General features: G+C 46.1%; 1 protein-coding gene across 3 annotated transcripts; it reads right to left on the reverse strand.

Moving 5' to 3' along the window:
* Positions 1–244: 244 nt before the first annotated feature.
* Positions 245–8757, reverse strand: RBM42 (RNA binding motif protein 42). Of its 3 annotated transcripts, XM_006899672.1 has the most exons (10): positions 8528–8702; positions 8174–8318; positions 5588–5672; positions 5426–5500; positions 3637–3702; positions 3384–3559; positions 2715–3047; positions 2303–2420; positions 577–771; positions 245–489 (listed from the first exon to the last, which is right to left on the reverse strand). In XM_006899672.1, exons 1-10 carry the CDS (start codon positions 8653–8655, stop codon positions 377–379), a joined length of 1434 nt encoding a protein of 477 aa, XP_006899734.1. In that variant the 5' UTR covers positions 8656–8702; the 3' UTR covers positions 245–376. The 3 variants fall into 3 exon arrangements, with proteins under 3 accessions (XP_006899734.1, XP_006899735.1, XP_006899736.1); XM_006899673.1 differs by lacking the exon at positions 3637–3702 and having other exon boundaries at positions 3384–3538; XM_006899674.1 differs by lacking the exon at positions 3637–3702 and having other exon boundaries at positions 246–489; positions 3384–3535; positions 8528–8757.
* Positions 8758–12491: the final 3734 nt, after the last annotated feature.

The raw sequence follows: 12491 nt of genomic DNA on the forward strand, positions 1-12491 counted from the left end.
AGCTGTAGCCTTGTCATGATCATTCACTTCTGCCTTTGTGGACTGTGCTGCACTTAGCATCACGTGTGAAGGTTCAATATGGAAAGCACACAGAGTAGGGACTCAAAAAATGCCTGGATGTTGTGTGTTTGTGATGTTGCGTGGGTAAAACCAACAAGACTCTCCAACTTCTCCACTTCCATGGAGTACAGGTACACCAGGCATTCTTTACCAAAGTGCTTCCAGGAAGTGGCCCAGCCAGAGATGGAAATGAAGGTAAATTTATTGAAACTGGTTTTGAGTAAGGTGGGTCAGTAGAGTTGAGGGGTTTTCTAAAGAGAACGGTAGGGAAGAGTCAGCACCCTGTGAGGTGGGTGCAGCTGCCCAGCCACAGACACTATCTGAGGCCCAACTTCTTCTTTTCCTTCTGCTTCTTCCGCACTACGTCCAGGTTCCGATCCTTCCACATACTCTTGCGCAGCTTGATGGGCCGAGAGCCCACATACTTCCCTGTGGGTGTAGGGGCTCAAGATCAGGCCTGGAGGACTCAGGGAGAAGGCCCAGCACATCCACTGCCTCAGGGGAGACCTCACTCACCATTCATCTCCCGCATGGCACGCACGTAATCGCTGGGGTCCTTGAAGCTGACGAAGCCATAGCCCTTAGTCTTGCCTGTCCGCTTATCACGAATGACCTTAGCCTTAAGGAAGGATGGGAAGCGGCTGAAGGCACGTGCCAAGATGTCATCATTCACCTCATTGCCCAGGTCACCACAGAAAATCCGGAAGTCATCTGGGGTTGGGAGACAGAAGAGGTCAGAGAGCATGTAGATGCCCTGTCCTGCCTTTCATGGCCCGGCCCACTGTGTGCTTTGTTCCAATGGTCCCATCCTTTCTGGAGGCAGCCCCCTAAAACTGCCCCCGCCATGCTCCTAGCAGTCTGTCCAAGGCTCTTTGTATTACTGGAGGCAGCCCCCTAAAACTGCCCCCGCCATGCTCCTAGCAGTCTGTCCAAGGCTCTTTGTATTACGAACTTACAGTTATATGGTAACAGAGACAAAACTCTGTTAAGCACCTGGAGGTTTTGCTCCTCCCCAAAAAGGCTTTGATATTGAGGCATAGAGGCTAAGTCACCTCATGAGTCACATGACCAGAAAGTAGCAAATGTGAGACATGAATCTAGGTACTTGGCTCCAGTCTTCACTTTAAGTCCTGACCACACTGTCCTCACCCCAGGGTCATCCACCCATTCCCACAAAGAATCCCCCACTTCCATCCCAGCCCTAGCTTTCCTCTAGGTTCCTGGGGTTTCTTTGTCTCCTAGAAACCTGCTGCTGAGAGCTCCTAAGGCTCTTAGCACCTACTGTCAGTGATCACAGGCCTGTCTGTGGGCATGTCCTCTGGGTCAGGACTGTGCCTGGAGTAAGCATACTCTATTCTGATGGATCCCTATCTCCATGAGATAAAATCCATTTTTACTCTCTAGAGGTAGACTTATCCAAATGACAAAGTAGACTCTAAGGCAGGCACTGAAGGTGCTGGGACTGCCATGCTGGCCTGGAACAAGCAGAAAAGTCCCAGGCAAGAAGACAGAGGTAGAAAAAGGCTGGAGTGGGTCCATTTTCTACACAGTCCTGGTCATCCCATAGCTTCTGTAATAATTAATGAAGCTTCTTGGAACAAATTCAACCACCCAGGAAGGGGGAAAAAATCTTATTTAGAGGATGGGACCTTCATAAGACAACTGGCTGGGATGCTTGGGGGGAAAAAAAGAAAGAGGGAAAGTAGTCTGTGATAAAAGGTACTCTAGAGATAGAAGACTAAAGACAACATATGACTTCTGGCTGGACTCTGATTTGAAGAAAAATAGTTGGGGAAATCTGAATGTGAGTTACCGTATAGTATGTAATTTTCTTAGATCTTACAATGATGATATGATTTAAAAGAATGTCTCGAAGAGATGAATACTGAGATATTCACATGCAGTGGTGTTTAGAGTCCACTTCCAGTGACTAAGCGAAAGCAGGAGTGCAAACAACGAAGTGTTCCTTGCTAAGCTGCTCACTGGAAACGCTTTTCATGGAATATTTTAGTTTCACTGAATTTTATTACAAAAAAGAATGAGTTTTGATGTTTAGCAAGTCCGTCCCTTCGTGAATAAAACAGAGGTCAAGTTCTGGCCAGTCGCGGGTGAGTGTCCTACTGTTGAGGGCCACAGTCTCCCCCCCTCCATGAGCCGGGCCAGCCATAGTGCAGCATGATGGGACGCGGGGTCTGGCCTGCCTACAGTGGCACAGTGCCTAGCCCTGATGTCACCCACTTACCTGCATCCCATTCCAGCAGGCTTGGGTCCTCCCAGCTGCTCCCAGCTGCTGTGCGAATACAACGTTTCAGTTTTTCTGGCTTCCCTTTCTTCTTGTCCTCACCCAGAGGTTCTGGGACCTATGAAGGAGTGGATAGGTTTCTGAGGGAGAGGGCTTGGCATTGAAGACATTTGGACTCCTCTGCTCCTTCAAGCTCTCCTCTTTCCTTTGTACTCTTGTCCTCCTGCATGCACAGTTCTAGAACCTGAAGTACTTGTGGATGTGGGTCTATATATGTCTGCCTCCCACTGCTCTCCAACTTCTAGGGCTGTCAGATCATTTCTATCTCCATGGATTGAGGACTCCATGTGTTATCTGTGTGGAAGCTCATGCATTCCGGCCTCCCCTCTTAACATTCCCACTTCCCACTTACCTCAAGAGCCATAAGGCCAGGAGGTGGCTCAGGTCGAGGGGGCCGGGGTCTTGGACGTAGGGACAGGAGCTCAGGAATGCGTAGTGGGGGCAACAGGCCTCGCACGACCTCCAGTGGTAGGGGCAGGGGCTCAGGCTCAGGCAATGGCATAGCCAAAGCCAGTGGTAGGCTGGGCCCAATGACCACAGGGCCAGCTGGGGTGGCCCCTGCCCCTACAGCCACTGCGGCACCAGCCTCCTCCAGCCCGGTTGCTGCGGCCACCACTGCCTCTTCCTTCTCTTTCAGACCCAGGCCCAGGCCCAGACCAAGTTCTCGGGGGGCTGCTGGCTCTTCCTGTGGACAGAGAGGGGCCAGATAATAGGCTCAGACCTAACTTCTACTCCTACCACAGAGAATAACACATCAAGGGCCTGAAAAAAGGAAGTGGGAGATGAAGACAGAAAAGAGGACAGATTTTGACACAGAGAAACACAGACAGAGACAGACATACAGATACAGACACTAATCTAAGGTCAAACAAAACACCAGAGTCACAGAGATTTCCAAATACACACACATACTAAGACAGAAAAAGCAGTGAGAGGACAACAAATACTACAGATACACAGGCAGGGCAGAATTGAGGGTTCCCTGCTCGCACCTCTAGCCATCAGCAGGCTGTCGACTTACCAGAGGTGGCCTCAGTGCTGCCATGGAGGTGAGGGGGGGTCCTGGGGCCCGAGCCATTGGTGGTAGCATCATGGGTGGACCAGGGGGTCCTGGTAGAGGAGGACCCACAAGGGCCTGATGAGGTGGCCTAAGGGCCATAGGACGAGGGCCGCCTGCTGCAGAAGAGAGAGCAGAATCTGTCAGAGTGTTAGTAGCGGAGCTGAAGGGCTCAGGGGTGGGAATGTGACAGTAATGATGTCCATGGCCCCCTCACCTGCTCTCTGCAGCACATGGGGGACGAAGGCCGGTCGAAGGATAGGGGCCCTCTGAGGGGCCACGGCTGTGGGAGAGAGAGATGGGGGTGTGTGTCATGGGGGACCGGAGCACGTGGGCAAAGTGTGTGTCAGGGCTAGGGGTACTTTCAACATTCAAGAGATCCCGAGGGCCAGGAATCTTCTGGAAGACACGGAGATCTTTTCTATTGCTCAAGCTCACAAAATTCAATGCTGTTGAGTCAGTTCTGACTCAAAGTGATGCTCCACTGGGTTTCTAAGACCAATGGAGATGTGAAAGATTTTGGTGAGCAGCATAACATCCTACAAACTATGCCACAACTCCTTTGTTCATTTGTTTAGGCAGCAAAACTTCACCACTGAGGGTTTTCTCTGCTGAGCCCCTGCTGGGCAATGCTACGGACACACTAAGAGACAAAGGGCTCTCGGGGAGCCCCAGTCCAGTGTCAGAAAGACTCACCACCATTGAGACCCCAAAGAAGTTCTCTGACCTTGCCAGGGTGACCAGAGAGAGAGAGGCCTATGAGGAAAGACCAGTAGGATAAAGAGGATTTGGTCAGGCAAAGGACAGAGTCAAGACAGGCAGAGTATCAGTGAGCAAACTGCACCCAATTCTCCATTTAGAGTGAATATAAAAGGAAGGAGGTTAGAGAACATCGTAAAGCAAAGGTCAAAGGGCACCATGTTTGTATGTCCTTTTTGGCTGCGCCACGGATGTCCTCCTGAGGGCAGTTGGGGAGCCAAAGCCAGGCTAGATACTGGGCAAGAGTGGCTGGATGAGAACTGTATTTTGATCAAGACTAGAATATAGCACCAGAAATGTTAAAATGTCTCAGACACCATTCGATTAAAGACAAAAGTTAAGTAAAAACAACTTTGATCTAAGAGAAATTATACCATAATTTTATATCAAACTGCAAACACACATTCCTTCCAAACACACAGGGAAGGAATTCCACAAAACCTTACTACATGTATAAAGTTCACCTTAACAGCAAAAAGTAGAAAGGCCTGGGGAAAGTGTAGGCCAGGAGATTACGGAAGTAGGCGACAGTAAGAGACGAGAGAAGGAACCTCAATGAGAGCACTGCTGGCATATCCTAGCAATGTTCTGAGCTCCTACTGAGGAAGTGAGGGGTCTTTTTCTGTGTAAGGCCTTCAATGCTGGGTGGAGAGATTGGAAAACAGTGTGTATCACTTACTGTGTTACATACAGTAAGCAAGACCCCTGCCCCTCATAGAACTTACCTTTTAAAGTAAATGATCATGGTAAGTAAAGGAATCGAATTGTGTGTTAAAACGTGATTAACAAAGAATAATCTACTAGATTAATTCATGGCAAGCTAGTGAAATTATAAATGTGCTTAAAAAATACAGATTAGAGTGAAATTGAGGGTGGAGCAATTTGCATGACGAGGGGAAGCCTCACAAGAGTGGAAATTACTTGAAATAAGCAAGGAAGTGACAGAACAGATCAGGATTGTGCTTCACGAAGGGGACAGTATGAAGGTGAGGAATGAAATGAAGGGGGTGAATTTAGAACAGGGAAACCTGACTAACTACAGAGATGTCTTTGTTGTTTTTAGGGAAATGAGACCCTCTGGTGGGTTTCCAGAGGCTGTAAATCCCATGGGTGGAGAATGCCCATCTTTCTTCCAAGGAGCAGCTGGTGGATTTGAACCACTTGCCTTTGTGCAACTTCTTATATACTAGGCCACTGAGCTCCCTTGAGTTTAGGAGGGAAATGTGGGGCTCCTAAACCACACTTACCTGCTCGCCGCAGAAACATGGCTTCTCGAGCCTCTGGACTATCAAGGTGACTCCGATCAGCAGGGCCAAAGCCAACTGTTGAGAGAAGAGAGACAAGAATGCTAGACCGCCTCCCTTTTACCACTTGTCTAAAGCTTCAACCACTCCACACTCCTTACTTACCTGGGCCCACAAAGGGGGGCCCGCCCACCATGGGAGGAACCACTGTGGCTGCTGCGGCTGCCCGAGCCTCGAGAGTCTGCTGAACCTGGAAGGGTGGAGGACTGGGTAAAGATCCAGAGTCAGGTCCTTAGTCTGCCCTGTCTGCCCCATGCCAGGAGGCCAAAGTTATATACTCTATTCATTTTATGTGGGATTAGTTCTATGTCAACTTTCAGATCTTAGGTAACACGCTTCTTAGATCTTTAGAATCAAACAAGCAAAGCTGTCCTTACTCCTTCCCAGTAGCAACTTCTCTTAGCAACTTTATCTTCCCTCTGTCCCCCATTTAACTATCTAAAATTACGTCCATCTTGTTCTCTCCATCTCCCATGTCACTATTTTGATCCAAACTAACGTATCTTTTGCCGATGGCCCCTGTGATCTATTTTCCAGACAGCAGACTATTAACATCTAAGTTAGACTCCATTACCCCTAGCTCAAAATCCTGTAGTATCTCTTATCTCAGAGTGAAAACAGAGACCCTTACAGTTCCTCACCCCAGGCCCTACAGTGTCTGGTCTGTCATGTCTCTGCCTCATTTCCTCCCATGTTTCCCCTTGTCTATCACTACATGAGTAGTAACAGACTAGATGCATCAACTTTCCTGACAGTCCTTGACCATGCCAGATACGCATCTGCCTCAGGTCCCATCAATAGATGTATCATACTGGGACCTGAGCCTTTTCAAATTATTGAGGAGCAATGATGTTAGTTTGAGGACTACGCTGAGCCTGAATTAGGCCACGGTCTTTCCATCACTTGGTATGCTCCTAAGGGCTGGACAATGAATAAGGAGGACAGAAGAAGAGCTGATGCCTTTTTGAGTTGTGATGCTAGAGTACTGACTATCTCCTGGATTGGAAAAGCAGATATATCTTGGATGAGGTGCAGCCAGAGTGCTGTTTTGGAGGCAATGACAAACGAAGTTTCATCTCACATACTTTGAGTATGTTGCTAGAAGAGGCTTATCTTTGGAGGGGGATGCTTGGCAAGGTGAAGGAATGGCAAGAGAGGAAGACGCCCAACCAGATGGACTGACACAGTGACTCAAGTATGTTAGAGATTGTGGGGATGACACAGGATAGGACAGGGGTCAGATCTGTTGTTCACAGGATCGCTACGAATCATACTTAACTTGACACTTAACAACAGGTCCTTTAGGGGCGGCGGGGGCGGAAAAAAAACACAAACAACAACAGGTCCTTTGCATTAGGAGTGCTTTTCTTCCACACATCTACATGCTTCCCTCCCCTCCACTCTACTTCTCTTCTTTTCTGTATTTAAATATTACCTTTTCAGAAAAAACTTCTCTAACTACATTGATAAAAATTCTTCTTTTCTTACCCTACTGTGGTCTAGTTTCCCTCAAGCTCACTATTGTCGAGTCAAACGCAACTCATAGCTAGCTGACCCTCCAGTAGGTTTCTGAGGCAGTAAATAGGCCCAGGAAATTACTTATCTTACTCCATTGGAGACATTGGTAGATCTGAACCACAGAGGCATAGCCTTTGGGTAAAGAGAACAACCAGAGCTCCTGCAAACTCCAAAGCAGCAGCAGTTTTTCTTGTTCTGTGCTCTTTATGTAAAGCACAGAAACCTAATCCACTGCCATTGAGTTGACTGCATTTCATAGTGACCCCACAGGTAGGAGCAGAGCTTCCTCACAGTGTTTTTGATTTCTCTCACTCTCAGAGCAGATGGTGGATTCAAAGGGCTGATCTTTTTTTTAAATTTTTATTTTATTTTATTATTATTTCTAGTGTGTGTACCATCAAATTGGATCTCACTGGTATAGGAGGAGACTGCCCCTCCTACTCCAGAAGAGCTTCTGGTGGATTTGAACTGCATACCTCTGGGATTGCAGTGCAGCTTCTTGCCATTAGGCCACCAGAGCTCCCTCAAAGGTCTGATCTTTGGGATAACAGCCCAGTACTTAACTCATGTCACTAGAGCTCCTGCAACTCAAAATTCATTGCTGTCAAGTTGGAAGAAACTCCGAGCTGACCCCCAGTGAGTTTTTGAGGCTGTAAATCACATGGGAGGACTATTCATCCTTCTCCTGCCGAGGTGTTGCTGATGGATTCACATGGCCAGAGAGGCACCACCTTTAGGTTATCAGTGCAACTCCCAATGGAGGAACTTGGCCCTCAATAATTATTTAACACACTGTATGAATGTCAACTAACTTTATTTTTAATAGACTCCTTTTCTACTAGTCACTTTAGCTAGCTAAAATATAAAATATAATACAACTAAGGAACTATTTCATTTACATATAAGTATGGAATAAATGAGAGTATTTCCCCCGTTGTTGACCGTTTTACTGGACAACATGCTTTAGAACATACATTTCCAAGGAGCAGAAATACGGTCTTAGTCATTACTGTTATCCAACACATAAAACAGCAGAAGAAACTAGTTTATGACATTAGCAAGACAGTATTTGTCTTGCTAATTACTAAGTCGATATAGATACCTTCTGTATACAAACTGTACTGAGTGCTAGGCATTGTACTTCCTGACTTAAATTCTTTAGCTCGGCCATACCTGCTGGTAGGTGTTGGTTGCTATAATTGGGCGAATCACAGGCGCTGTGGGGACCTGCATTGCTTCTACCGTGGGAACAGTCGGTACCGCGGGTACAGCTGTTGGAATACCAGTTATTGGAGCCCCCAAAACTTCTTGTTCAAACCTGTAGGAACAGAGTATATAGCAGAAATCAGGGTTGGCAAATCACGACAACTCGCCTTCACGTCTGACGTCTGTCAACCTCTTCCCATTTCCAGCTCCACAATCCCGAAGGTTTTACTTCCCCATGAAAGAAATATATATCCTGTGGAGGCCAGGACTTGAGGGCTCTGATTAAAGGGTAGCCTTTATGTGTTGTGTTGCGGGCCTTACAGGGCCATCTCCGCTTCCATCTCTTTCAAGCGTTCCTCGCCGCTCTTGCCCGGGATGCCAGCCCCAGGACCCGGGACCACGGGCGCTCCTGCACCCGGGAGTCCGGGGGCTGGCCCTGTCCCAGCCATTGCTCCTGCCGTGGCTGTCCCTGCTACTACCGCTTCGCTGGAGCCGTCGCCGCCAGGCTAGTACACTCTCTGACAACGTCACGGCTGGTACCGGGGTATGACGTCAGGACGAGAATATCGGCGCTGGTAGATGACGTCAGACGTCACCAAGGGCCCGCCTTTCGAGTAGAAGCTAGAGCAATGAGAACCGGTACAAGCCGAGAGTCCGCCTCAAGAAGGGAATTAGACCAATGGGAGTGCCAAAAAGAATCACGCAAAACCTTAGGCCTATGAGAGTGCAGCAACAAGGCTCCCGGAACAAACACGAACTAATGAGAGCTTAGTAGTCAATTGGTCGGAATCTGGACCTCTGAGAACGCAGGAAAGTTGAGAGGCCCCGCCTATGGACCGCCGGAACTTTTAAGTCAACGGATACGAATCACTATGCGGAGTTGAGTGAGGATGGAGATCAGAGCTTACCTGTCTGGAGTCATAGTCAAGCTACTGGGAAGGGAACGTGATTAGCGAAGCTCTGACCCAAGTTTCCTGGTGGAGATGACTTCTTAAGTTTAAGAATGCATTTGCCAGGCTAAAATGGGAGACATATGGCTAGAGTGTAACCACAGGCATCAATAAGCTCAGAAGGATGCAGGTGCCGGTTTGATAGCTGTGTTCTTTACTGGGACCCAAAGGATCCTTTTTTTTTTTTTTTTTTTAAGTTTCCGAAATATTTTTTAGTATTTTCAACTGCACGCAAGAATGTTATGTGCCATCGGGTCGCCTACGACTCATTGCAACCCTGTCTATGTACTCTGAAGGCTCTGAAGCCTGCCCGGTCCTGAGCCAGTCTCTCTGATTCCGACACATCTACCCCCCTCCCATTGCCCTACTTACTGTAAAACGAACGTAGAGAATAATATAATGAAGCCCCATGTACACCTCAATTTCAACAACACAATGCCTTTTTTTGTTTATTCATATTCCCATGTTTTATTCAAAACCTAAGGCAAAGTTGGGGGGATAAAAAGCTAGATGGATAGAAAAGCAGAGTTGACTAATTTTAAAATATTTTGCTACATTTATTTGCTACTTTTCTTAGGCTAAAAATAAAAATAGAGGTTGAAGCTCAACTCAGAACTCTCTAAGGTAGGACATCCGAAACCAGAACTCAGAAATCTTATGTCAGGATATTTTTATGAAACCAGAACTCAGAAAATCCTACGTCAGGACATTTTCCAGAACCAGTTTCCGAAGACCAGAAACTTAATGCACTAATGAGCCACTGCAATGACCTCATATAAACCCCCTAAACCCAACACCCAGTGCTAGTGCCCTTGATGAGTAGCCCCGTATGCAATAAACTTTGAGAAGAATTCTATCTCTACCTAGGCTGGTTCTTGGATTCGATCGGAAACCTTTCACTTTTTACTTTAAAATATTTTGCTACATTGCAAAGCCATTTGACTGCTACATTATGAAAGTATTTGACTGTGTCCATTACAACAAATTGTGGCTAATTTAGAGAAGAATGGGAATCCCGGAACACTTGATTGTGCTCATGTGAAACCTACTTGAAACAGGCAGCAGTTCTCAGTATAGAGCAAGGAAACAGCATAGTTCAAAAACAGGAGTGCATCAGGGTTGCATCAAACCTTTTCAATCTATATACAGAACAGATCATTTGGGAAGCCGGGCTTTATGAAGAGAAATGTGGCATCAAGATTGGAGGACGACTCATCAATAACTGTGTTATGCAGATGACCCAGCCTTGCTTGCTGAAACAGGAGAACCTGAAGCACTTGCTGCAGAAGGTCAAGGACTATAGTCTTCAATAAGATTGAAGCTCAACATAAAGAAGACAAAGATTCTCACCACTGGACCAATTGGAGCACCATGACAGAAGGAGAAGAGATTGAAGTTGTTAACAATTACAACTTGCTCAGCTCCACAATCAACACACTTAGCACCAGCAGTCAGGAAATCAAAAGACAAATTACATTGGCAAAATCTGCTGTCAGGGACCTCATCAGAGTACTAAGAAGCAATGATGTCAGTCTAGAGACTAAGGTACGGTCTTCATGATTACTTGCTATGCATCAGAGAGCTGGACAATGACTAAGGATGACAGAAGAAGAATTAATGACTTTGAGTTGTGGTGCTAAAGAAGAGTCTTGAACATACCATGGACTGCCTAGAAAACAAACAGGTCTAACTTGGAGAGGCTAAAACCAAGTTTCTCTTTGGAGGCGAGGATTTTGAAGATCTCACATACTTTGGGAATATGGCCAGGAGGAACCAGTCTTTGGAGAAGGCCATTGTGCTTGGAAGGATGGAGGGACAATGCAGCAGAGGAAGACCTTGGATGAGATAAATTTGATACAGTAATTGGGGAAATAAGGGTAAGTGTGTCGGAATCAGTGATACTGACTTGGGAAAGGGCAGGCTTCAGAGTTCCTAGGGTCACTAGGAGTTGCAGGTGACTTGACAGCACATAACAACAACAGCATTTACTTTTTAACCCCTTAACTACCTGAAAGGAAGATGCATACATACACTCACTTTTATCAAGTAGATTCCTAGCAAACCTGTCTCCATATTGTTGTTATGTGCAGTGGAGTAGCCTATGAATCATAGGGACCCTATGTGCAATAGCTCTAAACCATGCCCTACCAATCTCACTGTCCCTGACATTCCTGTCCCCCTTATCCCAGTTACTGTGTCAATCAATCTCATCAGGGTCTTCCTATCCCACCCTGACCCTTTCCCTTCAAGCATAATGTCTGTCCTTCTCCAAGGACTGGTTTCTCCTGGCAACATGCCCTAAGTATGTGAGACGAGCTTAAAAATCCTTGCCTCAAAAAAAAAAAAAATAAAAAAAATAAAAAATCCTTGCCTCCAGTGAGTAATTTGCTTTCGTCCTCTTGGCAGTCCATATGTTCAATGCTCTTTTATAGCACCACAACTCAAAGGTATTGATTCTTCTGTCACCCTTGTCATTGCCCAGCTCTCTGATGTGTAGCAAGTAATTTTGAAGAGCATGGCCTGGCTCAGGCATACTTTAGTCTCTAAACTGACATAGTTGCTGTTTAGCACTCTGGAGAGGTCCCTACAGCACATTTCCCTAATGCAATTCGTCTTTTGATTTCCTGATTACTGGTGCTAAGAATGTTGAATGTGGAGCCAAGCAAACAGAAATTGTTCACAATTTCAATCTCTTCTCCTTTTATTATGGTTCTGCCAATTGGTCCAGTGGTGAGAATCTTTTTTTGATGTTGTTCTTCAGTATTGAAGACTACAGTCCTTGAACTTATGCAGCAAATACTTCATGTCTTTCTCTGTTTTGACAAACAAGGTTGTGTCATCTGTATAAGATAGGTTGTTGATTAGTCTTCCTCCAATTCTGATGCCACATTCTTCCTCATAAAGTCCAGCCTCCTTGAAAAGGTATTGAGAATGGATGTATCCCTGATGCACTCCTTTCCTGATTTTGGACTATGCAGTGTTTCCTTGCTCTGTTCTGATGAGTGCTTTCTGGTCCAAGTAGGGGCTACAAATGAGCAGAGTCAGGTGTTCTGGCATCACCATTCTCCCAATAGAAGGTTACTGTCCATTTGTCTCCCACTGAGCAGCTGGTGGATTTGAACTCCTAGTCACTTTAGGCTTTTGGTTACAAACACATTCCTCTTAATATTCAACATACATTTTTTAATAAAAATTTTAATTGTGATTTTAATGGATGTTTATAGACAAGTTGGATTTTCATTCATTCATTGTTGCACATTTCCCTCCCTCTCCCTTTCCATCTCAACACACATCTTCTAAGAATTTTAATGTAGCTACATTAGATGTATCTTGGT

This window comes from Elephantulus edwardii, unplaced genomic scaffold (assembly GCF_000299155.1).
Source record: "Elephantulus edwardii isolate Elephantulus edwardi_28Jun2011 unplaced genomic scaffold, EleEdw1.0 scaffold00266, whole genome shotgun sequence".
Lineage (NCBI taxonomy): Eukaryota > Metazoa > Chordata > Mammalia > Macroscelidea > Macroscelididae > Elephantulus > Elephantulus edwardii.

Bases quoted from the DNA above. Each gene is read 5' to 3' on its own strand.
- RBM42 (XM_006899672.1), bottom strand. From the start codon at position 8,655: ATGGCTGGGACAGGGCCAGCCCCCGGACTCCCGGGTGCAGGAGCGCCC. The intron at 3,048-3,383 runs GTAAGTCGACAG...CTCTGTCCACAG, and splicing joins CAGCACTGAGGCCACCTCTG to GAAGAGCCAGCAGCCCCCCG. The intron at 490-576 runs GTGAGTGAGGTC...CTACACCCACAG, and splicing joins TGCCATGCGGGAGATGAATG to GGAAGTATGTGGGCTCTCGG.